This window comes from Trachemys scripta, chromosome 1, assembly GCF_013100865.1.
Source record: "Trachemys scripta elegans isolate TJP31775 chromosome 1, CAS_Tse_1.0, whole genome shotgun sequence".
Lineage (NCBI taxonomy): Eukaryota > Metazoa > Chordata > Testudines > Emydidae > Trachemys > Trachemys scripta.
Genome location: NC_048298.1, coordinates 164,153,114 through 164,176,666, shown reverse-complemented (window position 1 = coordinate 164,176,666; position 23,553 = coordinate 164,153,114). Strand labels below are relative to the sequence as shown.

General features: G+C 44.4%; 1 protein-coding gene across 1 annotated transcript; it reads right to left on the bottom strand.

Moving 5' to 3' along the window:
* Positions 1 to 431: 431 nt before the first annotated feature.
* Positions 432 to 21,758, bottom strand: CD2 (CD2 molecule). The gene is made up of 5 exons (XM_034791878.1): positions 21,244 to 21,758; positions 16,515 to 16,817; positions 11,379 to 11,639; positions 6,859 to 6,978; positions 432 to 3,321 (listed from the first exon to the last, which is right to left on the bottom strand). Exons 1-5 carry the CDS (start codon positions 21,302 to 21,304, stop codon positions 3,113 to 3,115), a joined length of 954 nt encoding a protein of 317 aa, XP_034647769.1. The 5' UTR covers positions 21,305 to 21,758; the 3' UTR covers positions 432 to 3,112.
* Between the last annotated feature and the right edge of the window lie 1,795 nt (positions 21,759 to 23,553).

Sequence of the window (23,553 nt, the reverse complement as noted above, 5' to 3'; positions counted from 1 at the left end):
ATCACTGGGGATGTAGGATGGGCACAGAATGAACCTTTCACCCACCTTGTGGCCCAGTTCTCCCCAGTCAAGATCTCCCCCACTGACATCACGTGATAAATGGCGATCAAGGATGAATGCAACATGGACCTTTCATTTACTCTGGTGGACAGGAACGGGCATAGCTAAACCTCTTGAGCTCCAGGACAGGAACAGTATGCCCCCTCAGGACACAGTCTGGGCCCACAATGGGGAGCTGGGTTGGACACAGAGTACCCCCACGCTGTCCCTGCTGGCCGTGGATACCCAAGGGGGCATAGAGTTGAGCATGACAGTGTCATTCTGTGCTGTGGCCACTGGGGCTCACACATCTTCTTTTGCCGCCTATTGATAAGTATGTGAAATCCAGATAGCCAAATGCCAGGAGCAGCACAAGCTAAAGCCCCATCATCCACTCTCTAATCTTTATTTATGCAGTACTAGGCTGATATCTCATATACAAAATAGAGTACAAGCCATTTAAAAAAAATAAACCTTAAATTAGTCAAACCATTAGCACACACTGCAGAAAGCTGGGCCTGGCATGAGTAATATTTCCATCCAGATGGACCGGCTTCTGAGGAAAAAGCAAAGTACAACAACTGGCCCCTTGGCGGGACATGCAGGGGCCTCCTTCCCCACATGTCTCTTCCCTGCACCTGGCAGGTCATAAATGAGCACATTTGTGAAGAGAAATAAGGATACACCTTTTAACGCCACAGAAATACATTGGAGACTCGGAGCCTGAAAGAACTACCATACATTCATCTACCTTACGTGGCACCAGTAGCAAGCTCCAGCCAGTGCTATTGAGAATGGCTCTCACGTCTCCGTCCCTGCCCCTTGCTCAGTGTGCTGTCACCAGCACCAGAGGAGCTGCTTTAACTAGCCAGACAATACAGTGAATAAAATAGAAACATGGGGCCTCTGCTGACCCAGCTGATCAACCTGCGAATCAGAGAAGTCATGAGACTCGCCAAAGGTGAGAGGCACGGACAACTCGTGCCTCCTGATGCTGGGGGGCCACACTCTAAAGGGGAGGACACATGACAGCCCCACATGTCTCCTCTGCCCAGCGACCCCCCGGCCCTGCGCCCAGCCTGCAGTCGCCATGCTCTCCCTTCCCCACCACAGTTAGCTGGGGGTGGGTGGGCTCTGCCCTTCTCCTGCTGCACCTCCCCATGGCACATTTGGCCACTCTCCCTGGGGAGCGGGACAGAGCCACTTTGCGGGTCACTGTTCTGTGTGGCAGGGCAGCTGCCAGAGAGAGAGCCCGGCTGGAGAGGTGACTGTGGCAGCAGCTTGCTCCCCGCCTGGACCTGGCTACCGTGGACAGGGGCCGAGCAAGCCGGAAATGTGCCCCGGGCCGGGGGGGGGGGAGGGAACTCTGTCTCGCTTGGCCCCTGTCCCTGTCTGCTGGGCCCAGGTGGGGAATAGGCTGCCACCACCACCTCCCCAGCCAGGCTCTCTCTCTCCGGCAGTGGCTGTGCTGCACAGAGCAGTGACCCGGAGCAGTCGGTGTGAGAAGTGACTGGTCTCCTCCCCTTCCCTCCCCACCCAGTTCCGGCTGCCAGGGACAGAGGCAGAGCATGCCGGGGCGGCAGGCCCATCAGGAGAAGGACAAAGCCTCTCTCCCTCCTCCCTGCAGTCCAAGCAGAAATCTGTGGGGTGGGTGGCGGGGCACTTGCCCCTGCATGCCCCCCCATATGTTGCCTATGAATAAGCAAGAATGTCTTTCCTAGAACACCAGGGGTTCTCAAACTTTTGTACTGGTGACCCCTTTCACATAGCAAGCCTCTGAGTGCAACCCCCCCCCCCTTATAAATATATAAAAATGTGTTTTTAATGTAACACCGTTATAAATGCTGGAGGCAAAGTGGTGTTTGGGGTGAAGGCTGACAGCTCATGATCCCCCATGTAATAACCTTGCGACCCTCTAAGGGGTCCCGACCCCCAGTTTGAGAACCCCTGCACTACACCCAGTGTCCCAGAGACATGTGGTGCTGACTGCAGACCAGCCGAGCATGTCCTCCTTTGTCAAAGAAAGAATTACTGGAACCACTGGGTCCCCTGGCCTGTGTCAATACAAGGCTATTTGCTTTCAGAATGCTGATGCAGGTGTCAGATGGATTACGTGGTGTTGCCCTAAACCAAGTCCTTCACAGAAATGGAGCAAACGAGGCCTCCTAAATCCCTCCGTGGGAGAGGAGCAGAAGACAGCACTGCAGCATTTCCAGACTTTCCTGGAAGCAAGTAGTATCATAGAAAAAGCAAGAGGGTGAATTCCTCCTCTCTGGTACACTTGACTGGCTCCAGGTGGCACACCAACTGTAATAGCTGCGCTGGCCACCACACCTGGGCCTCTTTTGAGAGCACAAAGTGGCCATGGGATGAGAGAGCCAACAAGGTTCAGAGAAAGTAGTTATTAATTAGACTACTTGGTTTTGGTTGGTAGTACGTATTACTGTGCAGGAATCTCACACACCAATGGAAACTGGCTCCTGTCACGTGACAAGTACATCTGCCTTGGGAACCCTGAACCAGGGCATGTCACTGTAGCCAAGAAATAAAGTTGCAGTTTCTTGCCAGCACTCCAATATGTCAGGCCTTCATTACAATTAACACAACTATTTTCCTCTCCATGTGATCAAATGACTGGCTGCAACAGCTAGAGGGGTGTTTGGATGGGAGTGCAGGTAAAGGGAGAAAGAGATACACGTGATGAAAGTCATCTCAATAGAGTCTTAGGCCCGTCCTCCCCTCCCTGTCCCCCCTCCCCCCCAAAAAAATAAATTAGACCAGAAGTTGGCAAGGAGAGGTACAACCAAATGAAACAAAAAGGAAGCAGATTTCAGGACTAAAATGTCCCACATTAGCATGGAGTCACTTGAAGAAAATGGCCAAGGTAGTAACCTGTGATCACCTCAAGTCTCCATCGTGGAACGCCTTTTCATCAGCCATTCAGTATAGACAGTGATCTTCCACAACAAAAGCGGCCAATCTGGGGGATTGCTGGCTATTTGCAAGGTTATTTTTGTGGCAAGTCCCACCAGAGCAAGTAGTGAGACAGGTTCTGTTCCTACAGGACAGATGCTTAAGGTCTCTCTTTCATGTGGCTTGGAGATTTCTGCTGAGTGCGTGGCCTGGGCCGGGGAGGCCCTGCCTGGTACTGAGTTTGAGACTGTGGAGGGGGTCTCTGCTGCTGGCGTGGCTGCTTCTGGGGAGCGTGAACTGGAGGTTTAGGAAGCTCCCGATATTTCGATTCGTCGCTCAATTGTTGAATTTGCATCGGTGTCTCTTCATCTGCAATTACAAAACCGCCAAGTAATTAGTTTATGACTCAGCATGAGTCATGTCACCAGTACAAACAAACAAAAGATAATCCTGGCTGGTTACAGAAGGAGTCTGCAGGGCAGCCTGTGCCTGTCTTAGTTAAAGAAGCTGCTGAGATCTTTCCTAGGCCCTGTTCCTCTAATGGGGTCCAAGGTTTTCACTGCGCTGGGGGTCAGTGCTAGCAGAGGTATCACGCAGAAGCTAGTGTCTTTTAGTTATCTGGAGATTTTGGAAATAAACAGAATGGCAATAAGAAAAAATTAGTCAAAAAGGAATGTGGCATTGTTATTTATGGTGAACAGCTACTACCTAGGGAAAGAGAGACTCGGACACTGGCAAACAGTCAAATGCTTGCATAGTTTAAGTGGTCTGGCGTTGGGGACCCTGTTTATTTCAATGAAATAATAAAACCTGGATTTGCCATCTACTCCCAGACTACCCCATGGCCCGTCTGTTGGCTGGTAGGGGTCACGGTGCTCATAGGGTATTTCAGTCAGTTCCATCCCCGCCTATCTCAGGGAGCCTGCTCTGCTGGGCAGCTACAACAGCTTACCAGCCAGGAGGAAATATGCCAAGGAGACTGAACTCCTCTTTCATCTTTGGAGGTGATCCATTGAATACAGGGCTGAGACACATCAGTAGGGGGCAGTGTAAAAAAAGTTTGCCCTGCCTCTGTCTGTGCTGTAACTGTTCTGCAGGTAGATAGAGGACTCCACACACAAGGGCAATCAGTCTTGTACCTTTTAACCATATTAAATGTACTTCACATAGATGAAGTAGACTTTATCCACTATTACCATTTCTGAAAGGCCAGTGACCATGTATGATTTGATTTAGGGACTGAGTGACCCACTGGCTCAGAGACTGAACTGATCCTAAACTTCTGTTGAACCATTCCAAAGGACCTAGTTACCTTGATGGTAACTAACACAGAGTTAAATGCACCTTAACACTCAGTGAGGACAGGGACAAGCCAATTTTAACATTGTGTCAATGGATCATAGGTAAATCTTTGGTTCCAGTAAGGTTACCCATGACCAGCTGGCAAGATGTTAAACACAACAGTCCCTGTCTACACTAACTGCTAGGGCACAAAGTTAATGAAATATGGTAACTAAAACAAACTGTTTGCCAGAAGCTGGAAGTGGGCAACAGGGGATGGATCACTTATAGATTCTAGGACTGGAAGGGACCTCGAGAGGTCATCGAGTCCAGTCCCCTGCCCGCATGGCAGGACCAAATACTGTCTAGATCATCCCTGATAGACATTTATCTAACCTACTCTTAAATATCTCCAGAGACGGAGATTCCACAACCTCCCTAGGCAATTTGTTCCAGTGTTTAACCACCCTGACAGTTAGGAACTTTTTCCTAATGTCCAACCTAGACCTCCCTTGCTGCAGTTTAAACCCATTGCTTCTTGTTCTATCCTTAGAGGCTAAGATGAACAGGTTTTCTCCCTCCTCCTTATGACACCCTTTTAAATACCTGAAAACTGCTATCATGTCCCCTCTCAGTCTTCTCTTTTCCAAACTAAACAAACCCAATTCTTTCAGCCTTTCTTCATAGGTCATGTTCTCAAGATCTTTAATCATTCTTGTTGCTCTTCTCTGGACCCTTTCCAATTTCTCCACATCTTTTTTAAAATGCGGTGCCCAGAACTGGACACAATACTCCAGCTGAGGCCTAACCAGAGCAGAGTAGAGCGGAAGAATGACTTCTCATGTCTTGCTCACAACACACCTGTTAATACATCCCAGAATCATGTTTGCTTTTTTTGCAACAGCATCACACTGTTGACTCATATTTAGCTTGTGGTCCACTATAACCCCTAGATCCCTTTCTGCCGTACTCCTTCCTAGACAGTCTCTTCCCATTCTGTATGTGTGAAACTGATTTTTCCTTCCTAAGTGGAGCACTTTGCATTTGTCATTGTTAAACTTCATCCTGTTTAACTCAGACCATTTCTCCAATTTGTCCAGATCATTTTGAATTATGACCCTGGCCTCCAAAGCAGTTGCAATCCCTCCCAGTTTGGTATCATCCGCAAACTTAATAAGCGTACTTTCTATGCCAATATCTAAGTCGTTGATGAAGATATTGAACAGAGCTGGTCCCAAAACAGACCCCTGCGGTACCCCACTCGTTATGCCTTTCCAGCAGGATTGGGAACCATTAATAACAACTCTCGGAGTACGGTTATCCAGCCAGTTATGCACCCACCTTATAGTAGCCCCATCTAAATTGTATTTGCCTAGTTTATCAATAAGAATATCATGTGAGACTGTATCAAATGCCTTACTAAAGTCTAGGTATACCACATCCACCCTTATCCACAAGGCTCGTTATCCTATCAAAGAAAGCTATCAGATTAGTTTGACTCTGATGATTGCCTTGATCACTTGATGATTGCCTATTCTGTTCATCCTCTCTGGGGCACCTGGCATTGGCCACGGTCAGAAGACAGGATATTTGGCTAGATGGACCATTGGTCTGACCCAGTATGGCCGTTCTTAATGTTCATGACTCCTCAAGGTCATGTTCTAACATGTCTTAATTTTCTAGTGAAGACAAGTGTAACAGGGCTGGAGTTTGGGTTTGGTTCAGATGAGCAACCAAAAGTTCAGTTGTGGAACTGTCCAAACCTCTCAGGTCTGCAAAGTCAGACTGTATATATTCCAAGGAAAGGCTATTGGGAGATTTATGGTCCTCCCTGTTGCTGGTCAAGCCAATCACACCATGAAAACATCTCATGAGCATGTACGACCTAGTTAAACCCTGTTCACCCTAATGATGTGATTTACCTGTAATGATGATTTCATTGTTAATTATTTATAGCCAATACTTCTGTTATATTCTTGAATTCAATTTCTCTCATTACATACCTTTTCTTCTTTTTCTGTGACCACCAAAACTAAAACTCAGTCTAAATTTTCAAAAATGACCAGTGATTTTTACATACCTCTATGTTCAGGTGTCCAAGTTGAGACACTTTAATGGGGCCTGATTTTTAGAGGATGAATAAATAACAACAAAACCGCTCTCTTATGCTCTGTACTTTCTGAAAATCTGGTCTCTTACAGTGACTCAGGTTGTATAGCCAAAAAAATGGAGGCACCCCAAATCACTCTCTAGGCATACCTACATTTCAAATGCAATTAGTGGTGTTGATTGCCTTTACGTACATAGAAGTTAATGAGAAAGTGTGTTGGTGAGATTCTCAAGCTTATCTCTAGATGAAGGATGTTCAAATAATCATGGATGCTTCTCTGAGACAAGCTTTTGGACGGTCTGTCCTCCCCTCACTGGTAAATAATAGCCCTTGAAAATAGCACTGTCTTGTTAAAAACCACCATCAGAAACCAAGATTAAAACTGGCAATTGAAGTGTAGAATTGCAGTGTGACAAAACTCAGTTTTTTCTCTCTCACTATCTCTGAGCAGTTTGTGGAAAGAACTAGGAGATTTTAAGTGGTCATACAGCAACATGAAAGTTTCAAGTGCTTACCCTCTTCTTCATATCTTTCTGCTCTCTTCTTCCTGATACAGTAAATCAGCAGAGCCAAAAAGATGACAAAGACAACTGCACCTCCTGCAATGCTCCCGATGAGAATAATGTCCAGCGGCCCTAGGTCAGAGAGAAGAAGGAGGAGATGTCACAGGGAGAGAATAAAACTCCAAAGTCTGGAATTTGGTCCCAGTGATCTGGAGGATGTACACATGTGAAGCTTAGGACATAGATAACGATGATGATATGAAAACCTTGTAGTTATATAGCATCTTTTGTCCCAGCATCTCAAAGCATTTTCACAAACAATAAATTAAGACTCATAACACCCCTCTGAGATAATGTTAAGTATTATTATCATCCCCATTTTACAAAGGGGGAAATTGAGGCACAAACAAAGTTAAACCACTAGCTTATGGTCACAGAAAACTTGGTGGGAAGGAGAATTTTTTCATGAAACAGAGTTATGAAATGTGTGTATGATGTGCTTTGTTTGATGGGAGTTCTCGGGAAAGTTTGAGGCAGAATTCACAGGAGTGCCAAGGAGTTTTACTTAAGAAATAATAGGTGTCAAACCTCAAAAGTCTTGTTCTAGATTGACACACAAAGATCTGAGTGCCCTTCTGGCCTTTTAAGGACTTTCAGAATGCTTTGACTGGGCAAAAGTAGGGCTCAGAGTCTGACAAAAAACAAACTTTTTCAGGAGCCGGAAATACTGTGAGAACAGCTTGTCTTGTGGTATTTCAGAGCTTGCTCTTCTAGCCTTGGCGGAAACTCAAAACAAGTGCTACACAATAATTAACAATAGTGAAGAAACAGAAAAACTAACCAGCCGTGCCACCGGTGAGTGCTGGGGGGTGGTTCCCCCCACCCCCCCCCCCCCCACCCCCCCCCACGGAGGCTGGGACCAGCCCCCACCCCACCCCTGCAGAGGCCTGGGGCCCCTTACCCCTCTCCCCCCATGGGAGAAGGGGCTGCGTAGGGCCCCAGAGTAGCTAGGGACGGCCCTGGTGCTAAGCATTAATTATTATTATTATTATTGTCAATTTACACCCAGTGAGGACTGGCCCTGAGTGATGAGAGAATGAACTTCATGCAATAAGCTCCAAGTATTTAATATACACAAATGAATGTGACAGTAAGAAACAGCAACTCTACACTGCCTTGTGGTGACTCCATCTTTGGATCACCCACCCCATGCTTGCTTATCAATTTAACAGGCTTATCCCTGGCTATGTTTGAGAACTGCTTCTTGATTCTTATATCTGCACTCATACTCCTCTCGCTGTTTCAGGCTGCCACGACGCTGTCTAAAGTGGTGGTACAGCTAGGAGTGAAATTGGATGTGCCCCAGCTTATGGTGGACGGTCAATGACCTGTCAATGACCTGTCCCTGGGGCAAGTCTGGGGACTTGGAGACAGAACTTCCCTACTCCTGCATAAGGAGGCAGGACAGGTTTTTGTGTATGTCGCTGGAGGTGGGGGATGGGGCTGAGGCAGTGCCCCCACCCTCAGATAACTGAGCAGGGGCAGGGGCTGGTCAGTGCAGAGGGAGCCATTGCGGTGCAGGGCACATCTCCGAGCAGTTGCCTCCGGCTCTGTGCCAGAGGGCATGCCATCTCGGGCAGCTGGAAGGACTTGGCCTCCCACTGCAGGTGGCTGCACTCAGGCAAGTGCTGGGGCAGCATCAGGTCCTACATTTAGGCAGGATGTAGCGGAAGAGGAAACCACTGCAGTTGCGGAAGAAGCCGCCTTGGCTGTCCTGGGCAGCTGGCTCAACTGCTGCTGGGAGAACATGCACCAGAGCAGTGAGTCTTGCACCGACACGACAGTTCCATGCCACATCTCACACACGCCTCCCCGCCACCATTCAGCTTCTGCTCTCCAGGAAGGTGGATGAGCCTGGACCCGCTGTGGCAGCACCCCTGCCCCAGTTCCTGCTGACAGCAACACTCCACCCCGGTTCAGTAACAGCCCAGCGCTGTCTGCCGGGGCCATCCCAGAGTGAGCCCACTGCAGCTGGGGAGAAGCCACCTCCTGCCCTTTATCCCATAAGTGCCTGGGAGCAGCCTCCCCTTCTCCTGCAGGTGATTGGAGCACCTCTCTCCCACTTTCACTAGCCTCTGCTCTACAGTGGCAGGGCCTCTTGCCGCTTCCGTCGCTCCAGGCACTGGCAGAGCTGCCACCTCTCAGGCTCAGATCGGGCTGGGCCTGGTGCTAAGTGGGTGAGCCATGGCCCTGCCACTGGTCTGAAGGGGGCAGACAATCAATCACCCTTTCACTGCAGTGAGCCCCACACTGTAGGATCCTTTCCTCACCCACTTTGAAAGCTGACTGGTTTTATTTATTTGCAGGTTTTCAGTGGCACTTCTCACTGCAGCGTCTGGGGTAAAGGGGGGCGTGACCCTGAAAAGTTTGGGACCACTGATCTAGATTATAAACTCACTGGGGTAGGGTCAATGGGCCAAATTCTCTGCTTGGGTAACTTCATTGAAGCCAAAGGAGTTAATTCTGTAGAGAATTTGACTCCATATCTTCAACCGTATACTATACAGCATGTCGTGCAGAGTCACTGGGCAACGGATATTAAATAGTATCTAATCTAATAATAGATTTAACCTTTGGGATCTCTCATTTAGATTATATGATTCTTTTGTAATAGCTGTAAATGCCCAGTTCTGCTGCTGGTAAAACTATGGGGGTAAAGCCTGCAGCACTGTTCCTGTTGTAATAAGTATGTAGGTTTCTACCACCTGATTGTCAATTTTACTTATGTTACTGTTAAACTGCTTGGTGTCTGAAGGTGCCAGATGCCCAGATTAATAGGTCAAAGGGAACATGTGAGTGTTAATTGCATAAATGGAGATTCCTACACTATAAAGCCAGCAGGGACCATTGTGATCATCTAGTCTGACTTCCTGAATAACACAGGCCACAGGACTTCACCGCAGATGGGAAGCCACCAAAGCTGTTCAGATATTACTTTTAAAAGACTAAAACTAACACATAGGTAATAAAATTTAGTTTTTAAACAATTTTTCTATTGACGCTGTAGATTATTAAAAGTGAAAGGATTTTGGAGATCTGATTAATTTTTCATTCGTTGACTTCTTGCATTTCACCCAAGTTGGACAATTAAAGAAAAGACTGGTCAGTTTCAGGGGTGTTTCACTGACTGCACACTAGCCTAGCGCTGCTGGGCTTGCCTCCCCAACACTGCAGGACACTGTTTCAATTCAAACAAAGAAACAAACAAAATTTCCAGTGACTTCTTCCCCTCTAAAGTTTCATGAAAACATTTCTATGAATAGCAAATTTTATAAAACCTTTTTCCTTTAAGAAAATCTACACCTGAGGCCTAGCCTACTTGATTGTTCATTTAAGCTGATCAACTCCTAAAAGTTTCACAGCTAATTTCCCAAAAGCTCACTGCAATGGAAGCCCATGCTTTATATGCACATGTTAAATAGCACAATCATGACATCCAGGTTTTTAATCAAAAGAATCCATCCGCCAATGTGGCATCACTGACTTCTTAGATACAAAGGGTGGAAAAGATCAAGACTTCCTTGCATCTAATTCTCCTGTCACTTGGGGCGTGTCTACACTTGAAACGCTACAGCGGCAGAGCTCCACCACCGCAGTAGCGTTTCAGCGTGGGCACTACCTATGCTGAAGGGAAAGGTTTTCCCATCGGTATGGGTTGCTAGGTCGATGGAAGAATTCTTCCGTCAACCTAGCGCTGTCTACAGTGGGGGTTAAATCCTCTGAGTGATGTAGCTGGGGCAACCTAACTTTTTAAAAACGAGATTGACCTAAATATGTTGCTCGGGGTCATGAAAAGTTTTGTGACTTGAGCACTGTAGTTAAGTCGGCCTAACCTCCAGTGTAGACACGTCTAGGTCGATGGAAGAATTCTTTTGTCAACCTCACTACTGCCTCTCAGAGAGGTGGATTAAATATAGTGATGGAAAAACTCGTCTGTCACTGTAGGAAACATCTACACCATTGCACTACAGTGGCACAGCTGCAGCGCTGCAGCTATGCCACTGTACCACCTGTAGTGTAGACACAGCCTTACACTGGTGTAAATCCAGAGCAATTCCACTGAAGTCAATGAAGCCACATAGGTGTACTATGTAAATCTGGATTAAGAGAGAGGAGAATCAGGCCCATTCTTGGGAAATGTAGGGTGTTAATGGACATCCTGACCAATTTTCAACTTGGGTAATTTTATTCTACCCAACTAAAATGACCCCTGACGTTGTAATGATCTGTGCAGTGCAATGGATACTGTTGGTGCTGTAGAAATAATGAAGAAGAACAGCTGGGGGGAAAAAAGGGTTTTGTTTTTTGCTTCCTGCTGTGTAGCGCTGCCTAAAACCTACTGCATGTCAATTCCCTCAGTTATTTTATTGGGCTGACACTGGTTTTAGAATCAGCCCCCTGGAGACAGCTGCACATGTGTAACTCTTTGTGGGCTGTGATTAGGTAACCTTTTTGCAATATAGACTTTGTACCTGAACATTTGATTTCCTGATCAGTAGTTTTCATGCTAATGTCATTTTTAACTTCACATTGGAACTTTGCAGTATGGCTTTTAGCCTTGTGTTGATATTCAATCTTCCATATGCCATTTGCAACTGTTGGCTGTCTTTCAAAGAGTGTCTTGTTATTTTGAAGCAAACGTAAAGCAGGTTTGTTCTTCTGTTTCACCTCACATGTCACCGTTATGGACTTTTGTGAACACGTCCATTTGATTTCTGGTTTAGTGACCATTTCTGAAAGAGAATAGAAGAGGCAATCAGTCTGTGAAGATTTCTAATTTTAAAAAGTTCATTGTTAGAACAGGCAAGATCCACAGAATGATACAAAGGAACCTGGAGGGATTTTAGAGGCATGGACAGAACATAACAAAATGATCCTGTGAAAGGATGTGGGACAAATTAATCTGAAACACAGATATTCAGTGAGAGAGAAAGTGGGAAAGTAGCAATGCCTGAAAAAATAAAGGGGAGAGCGAACAGCAAATTAGACCTGAGGGGGGATGGGATGTGGCAAAAACAAAGAAAAGGCCATCTCAACACTGGTCTGCATATTTGTTTTTTTATAAAAAGTTTAACACCTTTATGACTCATTGTCACGTTCCACGCTGTTCCCTCCCTGCAGATCTGTAGAGTGTTTTTTCTTGAGATAACATTTCATTGTTTATTTACAGAGAGAGGATCCCAGTCCCTTCTCCTATGCGGTTTTGAAACACAGTGGGCCAGATCACTCTAGCTCAGGCTATGTCTACACTGCGCACCTTACAACGGCAGCTGCTGCCGTCGTGCTGTTGTACGGTGCGCTGTGTAGCTGCTCTCCAGGCGACAAAATAAAACCACCCCCAGTGAGGGGTGGTAGCTTCAGTGCTGGGAGAGCAGCTCCAGCTGACGAAGCGCTGTCCACACCAGGGCTTGTTGTTGTTAAAACGTTTGCCATTGGAGGAGTGGGGGGTGTTCACACCCTTGAGCCACAACAGTTTTAACGACATTAATTAAGGGCCAGTATAGACAGAGCCTCAGTGGACTGCAGCTCAGGAGCTACAAATGGCTCTTTAATGTGTCTCCTGCAGCTCTTTGCAGCACATGATATTAAAACACTGATTTCAAATCTAAGTTTATTAACCAATCAGGATGCTTTTACTGTGTTATTAACCAATTAAGTTATCAACTTGCACTACCTTATTTGCTGTGAGAATACTACATATTATATTATATATACACAAACACACACACACTAAATATTTCCCATCATACTGTTTGAATATGAACAGTACTATAGTAAATGAAATAAGGAATTCACACTACTGTGGCTCTTTTGGGTAATGTTGATCGCTAATTTGGCTCCTGAACCACTGAGGTCTGAAGATCACTGCTCTAGTTCATGGAGAACCCCCTCAGGCATGGCCGAAGGGAGGAGCAAACTACCAGTTTCCCCCTGCAAAATTTTTGTTGCATCATCCCATCTGGTAGGAGGAGTTAGGGGATCCTGCAGACTTGGGAGACTGCAAACCCTCCCAACGACTCTGCTCTCAGGGGTCCATGGACACAGGAACTCTATTCCATCCATACAGAACCTGGAGTCAACTTGCAGGCTCCACTAACCACCTCCCTCTCTGTTTCCGGAGCACAGTTGGCACTAGCTGAAATGGCTGCTCATTAGCAACCAGGGAGAGGACCCAGAGCTGTATCTATATTACCTTGCTCAAAGATGTAACACTTCCCGCCTAGATCTGTGTGTGGAAAACTGAGCTCAGAGCAGGGGGAAGAGCCAAGGAGAGCAAATCATCAACTGCTGTTCTATCTCCACCCACAAATACCTCAGATACTACGCAGGTTCTCAGACACCAAGGTGGTTGGTTGACCTGTAGGGAGACCACAGTATTTCCTCTCTTCCATACAGGAGGCCATCAGTCCAATGTAAGCAAACACACATTGCAGTTACTATGGGAGAGAAGCTATGCTATGCAGGGAGGACTTACACGAAGGCTTTACGTCATAGAGCAAAGAGGCAATAGTCTCCTTCTATGCAGCTCTGGCATGACTGCATCTGCAACTTTGCATTCAGCGTTGGGCACCAGAAAGACTGGAAAAGCTAGGTCAGTAAAAATAATAATAATAATAATAATAATAAAAAAAAAAAATACATCCCTGTCTGCCATAGCTATGATGGTATAAATGTATAGCCCAGGTCTTCGCCACATTGCTTAACGCACTGCTGGAACGTGTTCAGATACAACAGTGATGACTACAGTAGAAGAACATAGACTAGACTAGACATCGTCTTAGTACTACAGAGGCAATGAAGCTATGAATAAGCTGGTTTCGGTTTCCTATTATGCACAGTGAATTGGTAATGGAGCTCCCCTTGAGGAATCTCTATTACTGGCAATGGTACATGAGCCAGAAAGAGCCCACCCTGACTCTGAGTCCAGGTTGACGTTTCAGGCACATCAGTTGCGGGGGCGGGGAGGGGGGGGAAGAGGAAGAGAAGCAACTTTTTACTTTTACACTGAGCAAATCAGTCATTGCAAAAAGCCTGGAAACCCTCAGTGCTAGTTTACACTCAGTCATTTTTCAGAGTACTTCACTTCAACTATTGAGCAAACGCTGTAATCCATCTATTGAATACAGTGTATGTGCAAAGTATGGCCCTGGTCCTGCTAACACTGAAGCAATTGCTCAGGGCTGGATACACACTATTCATCGATTTTAGGGCCAAAAGGGACCATAGTGATCATCTAGTCTGACCTCCTGTATAAATAGAATTTCACCCAGTAATTTCTGCATCAAGCCCATAAATTCTGTTTGAGCGAGCACATACACCGCTACCTCGATATAACACAACCTGATATAACACGAATTCGGATATAATTCAGTAAAGCAGTGATCTGGGGGGGCAGGGCTGTGCACTCCGGTGGATCAAAGCAAGTTCAATATAATGCATTTTCACCTATAACGCGGTAAGATTTTTTGGCTCCCAAGGACAGCGTTATACCGGGGTAGAGGTATATTTCAGAAAGACATCCAGTCTTGAAACATTCTAGACACTATGGACAGATGCCTAGGGTCCTGATTTCTAGATTCACATGATGATGCTAAAAACTAAGCTTTTACTTTTAAAAAATAATTATGTTATCTATCTGACCCTAATGGCCATCATATCACTGCACCTCACATCACTAATGGATTTTATCCTCCCAATACCCCTAAGAGCTACATCCCCATTTCACAGTTGGGAAACTGAGGCACAGGATAGATTAAGTCACTTGACCAAGGTCACACAGGAAGCCAGTGGCTGAGCTAGAAATTCTACCCCAATCCAATGCCTTAACCTGTAAACCTTGAAAAACCATGACTCAAGTATAACAGGTTTCAGAATGGTGGCCGTGTTAGTCTGGATCAGCAAAAACAACGAGGAGTCCTTGTGGCACATTAGAGACTAACAATTTTATTTGGGCATAAGCTTTCGTGGGCTAGCACCCATTTCATCAGTATAACAGATATACTGATGCATCCCTGAGTCAGCAGGCACTCTGTAACAATAGCTCAGAGGGGTGTTGATTTGAGAGTGGTCACCCCTTCAGGGCTTTGCTAGGGCAGTGGCAGCAGGTGTCCACACACAATTTGAGAGGGTGGATCTCCCCACCAGAGAGTTTGTCATTCATGCTGTCAAAGATATCTGAGTTGACACTGGTCACCTCCATCTAAATAGCAATTATCCCGATAAAGAAAAACTTTTAAAACATTAAAAGATATCTGTATTTTTTTCCTTCGGCTTATAAGTCAAGTTAGTAGAAAATCAGGAATGAATGTCATAATAATTTTTTAAAATTCTGCTTGTTTTTCTTTTCTTTAAAATTTTTTAAATGTCATCAAAATCTTGAAATTCAGAAAATTCCAATCAGCTGTAATAATTGGTCAATAAACAAAAAATTCCAAACAGTTCCCCCTTTTTTAAATTCAAAATTTGTCAGAATTTCTAAATATAAAAAAAAATTCAAACCAGCGCTGCTTATAAGGGATGGAACAGGTGAACAGGAGACCCAGTTAATTACAAATAAATAGGGGGCCAGTTACTGAATCATTTACTAATTGTCAGGCTTCAAATGCAGCAGTTCAACATTAATGCAGGATGTAAACATGCAAGCAAGCTGGTAGGCTCAAAAGCAAATCATGAGAACCAAGTACTGTTGAAGGAAAATCTTCATGTTACAGAAATTTGTGCGAGATCTCAGGCTTTTTTCAGCAGCCTCCTGTTTTAGGAGACTGCCTAAGCATTCCAAATGTACAGAGCACGGTTCTGCTCCACATCACACTGGTCAAACCACCTAAAGGTACTAGTTCCTTGAATGGCTGCTTAAGAAAGTTTTCACTGTCTGTTGTGAAATCAGGGCTTGAACTGAGCAGCAGCACGCGTACCAGCACTCTCCTGAGCTGTCTTTTTAGGCTCCAAAATGTGTGTCTTATGGAGAAGAACACAAGCTTAAGGAGTCTAGCGGAGCCCAAGGGTATATTTGAACCCCAGTTAGGGGAGCCGAGCCAAGTAGAGTGTGCAAACCGTTTAAACATCTCCACAATCCATCGTGAATGGCATCTCATTTTGATGTCTCAAGTGGGTTATTAATTTGTGGGAGGAGCTTGGAAGGGTCCTACCACCATTTTTTCCCCCCAAGTTAGACCCCAGCCTCCCAAATGTATATATAAACATTAGGGGTTCTGGATATTTTGAGTGGCAAAAAAAAAAAAAAAAGGCTCAGTGTGACCTGAGGTAACATCTTTCATTGTTCATTGATACCGGTGCAGGTCTGTTTGCTCGACAGATTTCATGGCTGATGTGAGAGAGAAGAAATCAGACAGCAGAGGGACTAAGCAGCAGGAATAGAGGGAAAGAAGGGAACAGGGAGACTCACCTGGCAAGAGAGGAAAAGGAGGAACCCACCCAGGAACAGAGAAAGGGAATAGATGCAGAAGAGCTAACCCCTCAATGAAAAGGAGCCCACGCAACAAAGTTAGAGACCACAAGGAAATGGGATGGAGACCCATTCAGCAGAAGAGAATGGTAACAAGGGGGCTCACCCAGCTATGGTTGGAGGGACATGGAAGGTGACTCACCCTGAACGCTCAGAATAAAGTTCTCCTCCACTTGCAGATTTCCCGTGCTATTGTACACGGTCACTTTGTAATTTCCACTGTCCTCTTCCACCAGGCGGTTTATTTTCAGGGTTCCATTGGGGAACAGCTCATACTTTTTCCCAGCCTTGTAATATCTCACGTCAGAACCTTTGTCTTTCGCGAGGCGTGATGAATTTTTGAGCCATATTACTTCCTGTTGCTTTTCCTCTTTGAAGCCAGTAATGTTCAAGAAAACAGAACCATCCCGAATACCATATTCCGTATAGATTTTGTTTTCAGACCCTTCAAACAGGGGAAGAACAATACAGCCCGATTAGTGTCTGTCCAAAGCGTCTATGGATGAGCGTTAACAGTAGACACTGCAGCATTAAATAACTTGGTCACAAAGTTAAACGCTCCATTTTTCCCTTATTTCCCAAACCACTCCTCATTAATAAGGGTGGGTATTTATATAGCTGCTTTCATCTCAGGCCCTCAAAGCAACTCCCGAACATTAATTAGTTAAGCCTCCCAACACCCCCATTTTAATTCTGAACACAGAGAAGTTATGGGCCAAATTTTCAGAAGTGCCCTTCGGAATGCCTTGGTTTCGGAGGTGGTCATTTTAAGACCCCTTGGGCTGGTTTTCAAAGGTGCTGAGCACCTGCAGCTCCAAGTCAATAAGGCTTGTGAGCGCACATTTCCTCTGCAAATCAGGCTGTGCGGTATGTGCCTCAAGATGGGCACCCACAACTGAGGCAGCCAAAATTACTCAAAACACTTCTGACGATTCAAACCCGTGGCCAAAATTTTCAAGTGACCAGTGATTTTGAGTGCCTCAATTTAAACTTGAGACAGGATAAAGACCAGCTGTTCAGCAATTTCTGAAAAATTAGCCTCCTTTAATGTGTCTTGAGTTGAACACTGAAAATCATGAGTCACTTTTCAAAATCTTGGTCCAAGCAACTTGCCTGAGGTCACACAGTGAGTGAGTGAGTGAGTGACAGAGGAGGGAGTCAGACCCAGAGGTCCTGCCTCCTGCACTGCTGTGACCACAGGATACACGCCCTCCCTCCCAGAGCTCTCTTTCATGGGTATTATCACCAGATAAACACAGGCCCAAAGGCAGGTTTTTCCCCCTCTTTTCAGGTCACCTTTGACTTCAGTTCCCTTTGTGCAAAACGGATAATACCCAGTTCACAAGGGTGCTACTGCAAGTGGTTGTTCAGCACTTGAAGATGTTAGGTGTCACATAAGGGCTAAATATTATTAAGAAAGGTAAAGGCTGTTTAGCCTTATTCATGTTGTTACACATAAAGAAGCATTTATCTTCCCATGGTATGTTCTGTCACAAGATCTCATGTCCATTTATCTCAAACTGAATCGAAATCTAAAAATCACAGCCTCTGCATACTGAATAGTAATAGCAGATTGGGTTTTTAGAGCACAGATTTTGCCTGAAGGTGACTTCAAATGAGAAGTGGACTCCACACAAACATTTGTGTAGATTCTTAGTCCGTACCGTATAAGCAAGTTGATAAATAATATTGAAACAATCAGGCAGGTTAAATACATGCTTGTAAGTTTCAAATAAAATAAATTAATTAACAGCAAAACTTTCAATCTTCCATTTGCTAAATTAATCTATGGGATAAAGCTATACTGGTAGGCATGGTGAGCTATGCTGAATTATTTTTACACAAAAAGAAGAACAGGAGTACTTGTGGCACCTTAGAGACTAACAAATTTATTAGAGCATAAGCTTTCGTGGACTACAGCCCACTTCTTCGGATGCATATAGAATGGAACATATATTGAGGAGATATATATATACACACATACAGAGAGCATAAACAGGTGGGAGTTGTCTTACCAACTCTGAGTTTATGCTCTCTGTATGTGTGTGTATATATATCTCCTCAATATATGTTCCATTCTATATGCATCCGAAGAAGTGGGCTGTAGTCCACGAAAGCTTATGCTCTAATAAATTTGTTAGTCTCTAAGGTGCCACAAGTACTCCTGTTCTTCTTTTTGCGGATACAGACTAACACGGCTGCTACTCTGAAACCTATTTTTACACAGTGTAAGTTCTTTTCTCTATAGAGAGAAACTAGGTTTATAAATCTTTTATTATAATCCTTTATTATAAAGTTTTCATTAGATCTAGGATACGATAAAATACATCACAGCGAGGAAACCTGAAAACTAATTGCTGCTTTGTGTAATAGTAATACTGGAGTCAAATAAAAAAAATTAGACACTCATGCTTGTGCAGCAAAATAATTATTCGAGAAATCGGAGAGAGACGGCCCATTAGAGCCTGTGAGAGGATGAAGAGTTTCATGCAATGCATTCGCCAGCCCAAAGGGAAGCTATTATTGAGCTATCAAGTTTCTTAAAAAGCATTCGGCATTTCTAAGGGAACAGTCTGAAATCACTCACTCTTGGAAGTGTAACTATTTTAATAATATTCGTTCTCCCAATAAGTGTTCACAGGAGCACCAAAGCCCTTTGTAAAACCTGCAGCATTTTTGACAAAGAAAAAAAATGTAATTCAGATACTTGCTACTCCTCAGAATTACTCCCAGATATTTAGAGTTATTGCTGCTCATTATTATTTGCATTGCATATTCTATCATTTATATTTTGCATGTGTAGATGAGGGAAAAGTTGATCAAAATCCTGAGGAAGGAAAGCTCAATAGTATTTTGACAGACAATCCTGATAGGTCTTTAAAAGTTTGCTTGGTCTCCCGAATCATTGGAACAGAAGTCTGAGCATCCCAAACAAACAACACTAAGTCCTCTGTATAGACAATGAAACAATATTTGTTGACAGTACCAACTGAAATACTCTGCAAAGGACAGAGCGATCAGAATTTAGCTACAAACTGCTCAGATTGCCGTCACAAAGAGGATGGGATGATTCACGTGTGGTGAACTAAAAGGAGCTACACTGATAATACTTTACCCATCTGAGAAAAAAAGTATTCACTTTTAAAGTTTCAAACATTTTAAACAAATAGACTCTTGATTTCCTTGAATGGCTCTGTTTTAAGTCCATAGCAAGAATATATTCATCTAGTCCTTGTACATAGAAAACATTAAACAACCATCATAAATGATCTACTGTTGGATTTATTCCAGTCATTCATGAATGGTTCTTGTGTACTGAATCCACTACGACTTGTTCTAGTCTATAAGCCAAAATTGCAACTAAATTTTTAGATCAAAGTTTTAAAAAATAATTGCTATAACTAGAAATAACAACAATATGTATGTACCTAATGTAACTTACAACCTAGACCGACCCCACCCTACCATATGATCATTTGTATTTATCCCCCTTTCTGTTAATATTCCTGTGCAAAAAATACTTGCACTGTCAACAGTTCTGTTTCCCTTTAATAAAATGTTCATTACTAGAAAAGAGCAATGGGTCTACACAGTGAAGTCGCTCTTGAATAGGGTTATGAAAAAAATGCAACAGCTTCATTGAGGGCAGTAGGAAAAACTCCATGCTGACACTTACCTATATTAATACGTGTCAGATAAAGGATTGTTAACTTGAAGCTAAAACTGTTTACAAAGTATTATAAATATTTTAATAGCAAGCTCAGGTCCTGGGCCCCCCCAGACTGAAAGCTAAATAAAATAATAATAGCCAAGAGATCTTACGGCACTTTGCAAAGTAAGGCAGATACCATTATCTCCATTTTACCAATGGGAAAAGTGAGGCCATGTGCTTAACAATGGGGGCTCGATTCTACAAGGAGCTGAGCACTCTGCCCCCAACAGCAAAGCATTTGAGTATGTGCTTCAATCTAAGCACGTGAATAGTTCTTTTGAAGTCAGTGGGACTACTCGCATGCTGAAAGTGAAGCATGTATTTAAGAGCTCTGCCTGGACTGGGGACAGAGTGCTGACAACTTTGCAGGATCAAACTCTAAGAGTTTTAGGGTGAAATCCTGACTCTATTAAGGTCAATGGCCAAGGATCGGGGCCAGGATTTTACCCTAAAAGGTCCCATTGCCAGTTCCCCAAATATCTGATCTTCGCAGCTTCATAAGGGCTCGCTACCATTCAGAGGGTTGTGTAACGCTCTTTAAATGATTTATTTGCACTGCACTTGCTCTGGCAATAGCGATAGTTCTTCTAGAGACAAGAAGCCAAATTCATCTCTGATTTTAGTAGAGTTAAACCAGGGAAGAATGTGGCCCATGATATTTAAGAAAGATCCAAGGATTTTTATCAGATCATCCATCTTGCCCCAAGCTTCACTATTTAGCTTTAAGTAGAAGATGTGTGGCAGGGATGGGATCAGTCACATTTAATTTTGCTTACACATTTCTATATTAAAAGCACTATTAACGGAATAATCTAAAACATACTGGTAATAACTTGCTCCTCAACTATAACTGAGTCAGGGGAGAGGCTTAAAATGTGCAGTGTGGACAAGACCACCCCAAATTCTCATAACTGGGTGAAACCTGGGACAGTGCAGTTATAGGTCCCATCCACCTTGAAAATTATAGCCTTATTGGAACTGGATCCCAGAGTCAATTATCATTGTGACATAGATGGGCCTAATTCAGCACCCCGTTAAGATATCCATCACCCTTGTCTGGGTACAAGAAATGGGTGTTACTCTACCACAGTTTTAAATGCTTTAAGTGCAATTTTAAGCAAAGCCAGCCTGAAAGAGCAAAAAGCTGGTGCAAACTCACCTTTTACACAGGAGAATAAAACCACCAGGCACTTGGCTAGAAAAATCCCCCTAAAGTTCATTTTCAAAATCGTATCTTCAAACTGTCCCAGCACGAAGAAAGCTCCTGGCCAGTGAGATGAAGTTCTACTTCTGATCAGCAGCCTTTTGGTGTGTCAGCACAGCCCTGGCACCTCTTGTCTCCTCCTCCTCTTGCTCACCGTAACATTTGCATTTCGGTCACACACACGAGCAGAGTGGAACTGCTTCTCGGACCATTGTTTTACCCAGGGTTGAGGAACAACTTGCAGGGATTTAGGAAAGTGCAAGCCTCAAATATCAGAATTTCCCCCCAATTTTGTCCCAACTTGAGAACAGAACCTGAGCCACATGTTTCTTTGATGTTCAGCTAAGGACCTTGACCTCTACATCCATGTCCCAGAAGAAGGGATGTGGGGAAGTCTTACTATTCTCCTGCTGCCACATTTAACCTGCCTTGGGAGGTCTTGTTGGGTGAGAAAGAAAGATCACCCTCCAGGGTCTTCAGGGACTAGCTGACAGGCTTAAGTAGCAGCTGAGGTCTGCTGAGAGGAGGTGTGTTATGTAGATAGCATAAACACCTCCTTTGAAAGCTTTAGATTAGCTTCACACAAACATTTGAACTTTGAGGGGCTTTTGAACTGAAACTGAACTCCAGGCTTAGTGAGGTTCACCCGTAATTAGCAGTACAGTGCAAACACACAGGTGTTTCAAACCCCTCTTGAGCATTTAGGAAGGAGTCTGCTGGGAAAGACACAAGGAGCCCTATGGAGCATGGGAAGAGTGCAGTGCCTCATTCTCCCCCAGGATTTGGTCTCCGGGGCTGCTATGTTGAAAAGAGGGTGTCTGGGGCCAACAGGGGATAAGACGTTAAGAAAGCTCCTGTTCCCTGTTACAGCATTAAACAGTTAGGTGTGGTGGGGGGTTTAGTGTCAAGTTGTTATTGGCTTATTCCCTTTGCATCAGCCACCATTACAAATTTTTGTAAAAGTCACAGAAAAAAGGAAGGAAAAATCCATTAAAGCATTTCACATGTACAGTATGAGGGCAGGTCTACACTTGAAACGCTGCTTCGGCACAGTTAATCCACCTCCGCGGGAGGCGGTAGCTATGTTGAGGGGAGAAACTCTGCTGCTGACACAGCGCTGTCTGCACCAGCACTTACGTCAGCATAACTTCGTTGCTCAGGAGTGGGGATTTTTCATACCCCTGAGCGATGTATTTATACCAAAGTAATGCCGTAGTGTAGACCTGGCCTTATGTGAGGCTTTTGTTTTAACAGTATCCCTTATTCCCTTTCCCTTTAGCTGTACCTAGTTTTTATAAGGAAAACTCCCTGTCTGACAGTCTTTTAGATGGTGTCAACGATGGTAACAATGTCCTTTTGGGGAAAAGGAGGAAAAGTTAGTTGAAATGGGCTGGAGCTGCTGAAGGAATCTGATCCTGCTTCCTTCAAAACAAAACCAGACTAACACATACACACAAAAGGGGAGAGAAAAGAACAGAAAAATATAGAAAATGCGGCTTCTGTCTCGGGTGTTGACTTTCCCTTACAACATGGCTACTGGGGAAAAAAATGGCACAGCACAGAGTCTTATCAGCTACTCAGGACCTGGCAGACTTGTACCAGTATCAGGCAGTTTAAAGCTTTGCTGTTAGCTACCTTTATGATCACAGGCTCACAGCAGTATTGCAAAGGGTGGAGCTGTCTTGGCTGATTAAGATAGGCAGTGTTATTAGCCAGAGGCAAAAGAGAGAGAGGAAAGAAGAAGTGTGCGGGAGGGGGGGGGGGGAAGAAAAAAAGGACATGTGTGGGAGGGAGTATGACAGCAAGAACCAAAATCTCATATTCCAGGTAGCGTTTGGGATCTAGATGAAGTCGGGGTGTAAGGTCGGAGGCCTTTTTCTGCAGCCATATTAGGAGAGAAGCAGCCATGAGCCAAAAAGCAGAAAGTCACATCCTCACATTCCATCTACATTACATTGAAACAATGCAATATTGGGCTGTTAAGAAGGCCATCCTGTCCTAATAGCACCCACCATCACCAGATAAAGAATCAGATCTTAAGAGGTTTAAAGAAAACCTTGTTTGACATCATTCTGTCTGGCAAGGAATCACTTAGCAGTTATAGTTGTGAAATCTCTACTTCTTTATTGTTTTGCCTTTATATTCCCTGCTTCTCTATTGCTTATCTGTATGGTTTCTATCTGGTTCTTTGATTGTTTCTGTTTGCTACATAACCAATTTTTCAAGGTGTAAATCAACTAAGATGGTGGGTAGGATTGGGTGACG

Coding starts and splice junctions, on each gene's coding strand:
- CD2 (XM_034791878.1), bottom strand. CDS start 21,304: ATGAACTTTAGGGGGATTTTTCTAGCCAAGTGCCTGGTGGTTTTATTC. Junction 11,640..16,514: donor CTTTATTCTGAGCGTTCAGG/GTGAGTCACCTT, acceptor ATTCTCTTTCAG/AAATGGTCACTAAACCAGAA. Junction 3,322..6,858: donor AGAAAGATATGAAGAAGAGG/GTAAGCACTTGA, acceptor TTGTAATTGCAG/ATGAAGAGACACCGATGCAA.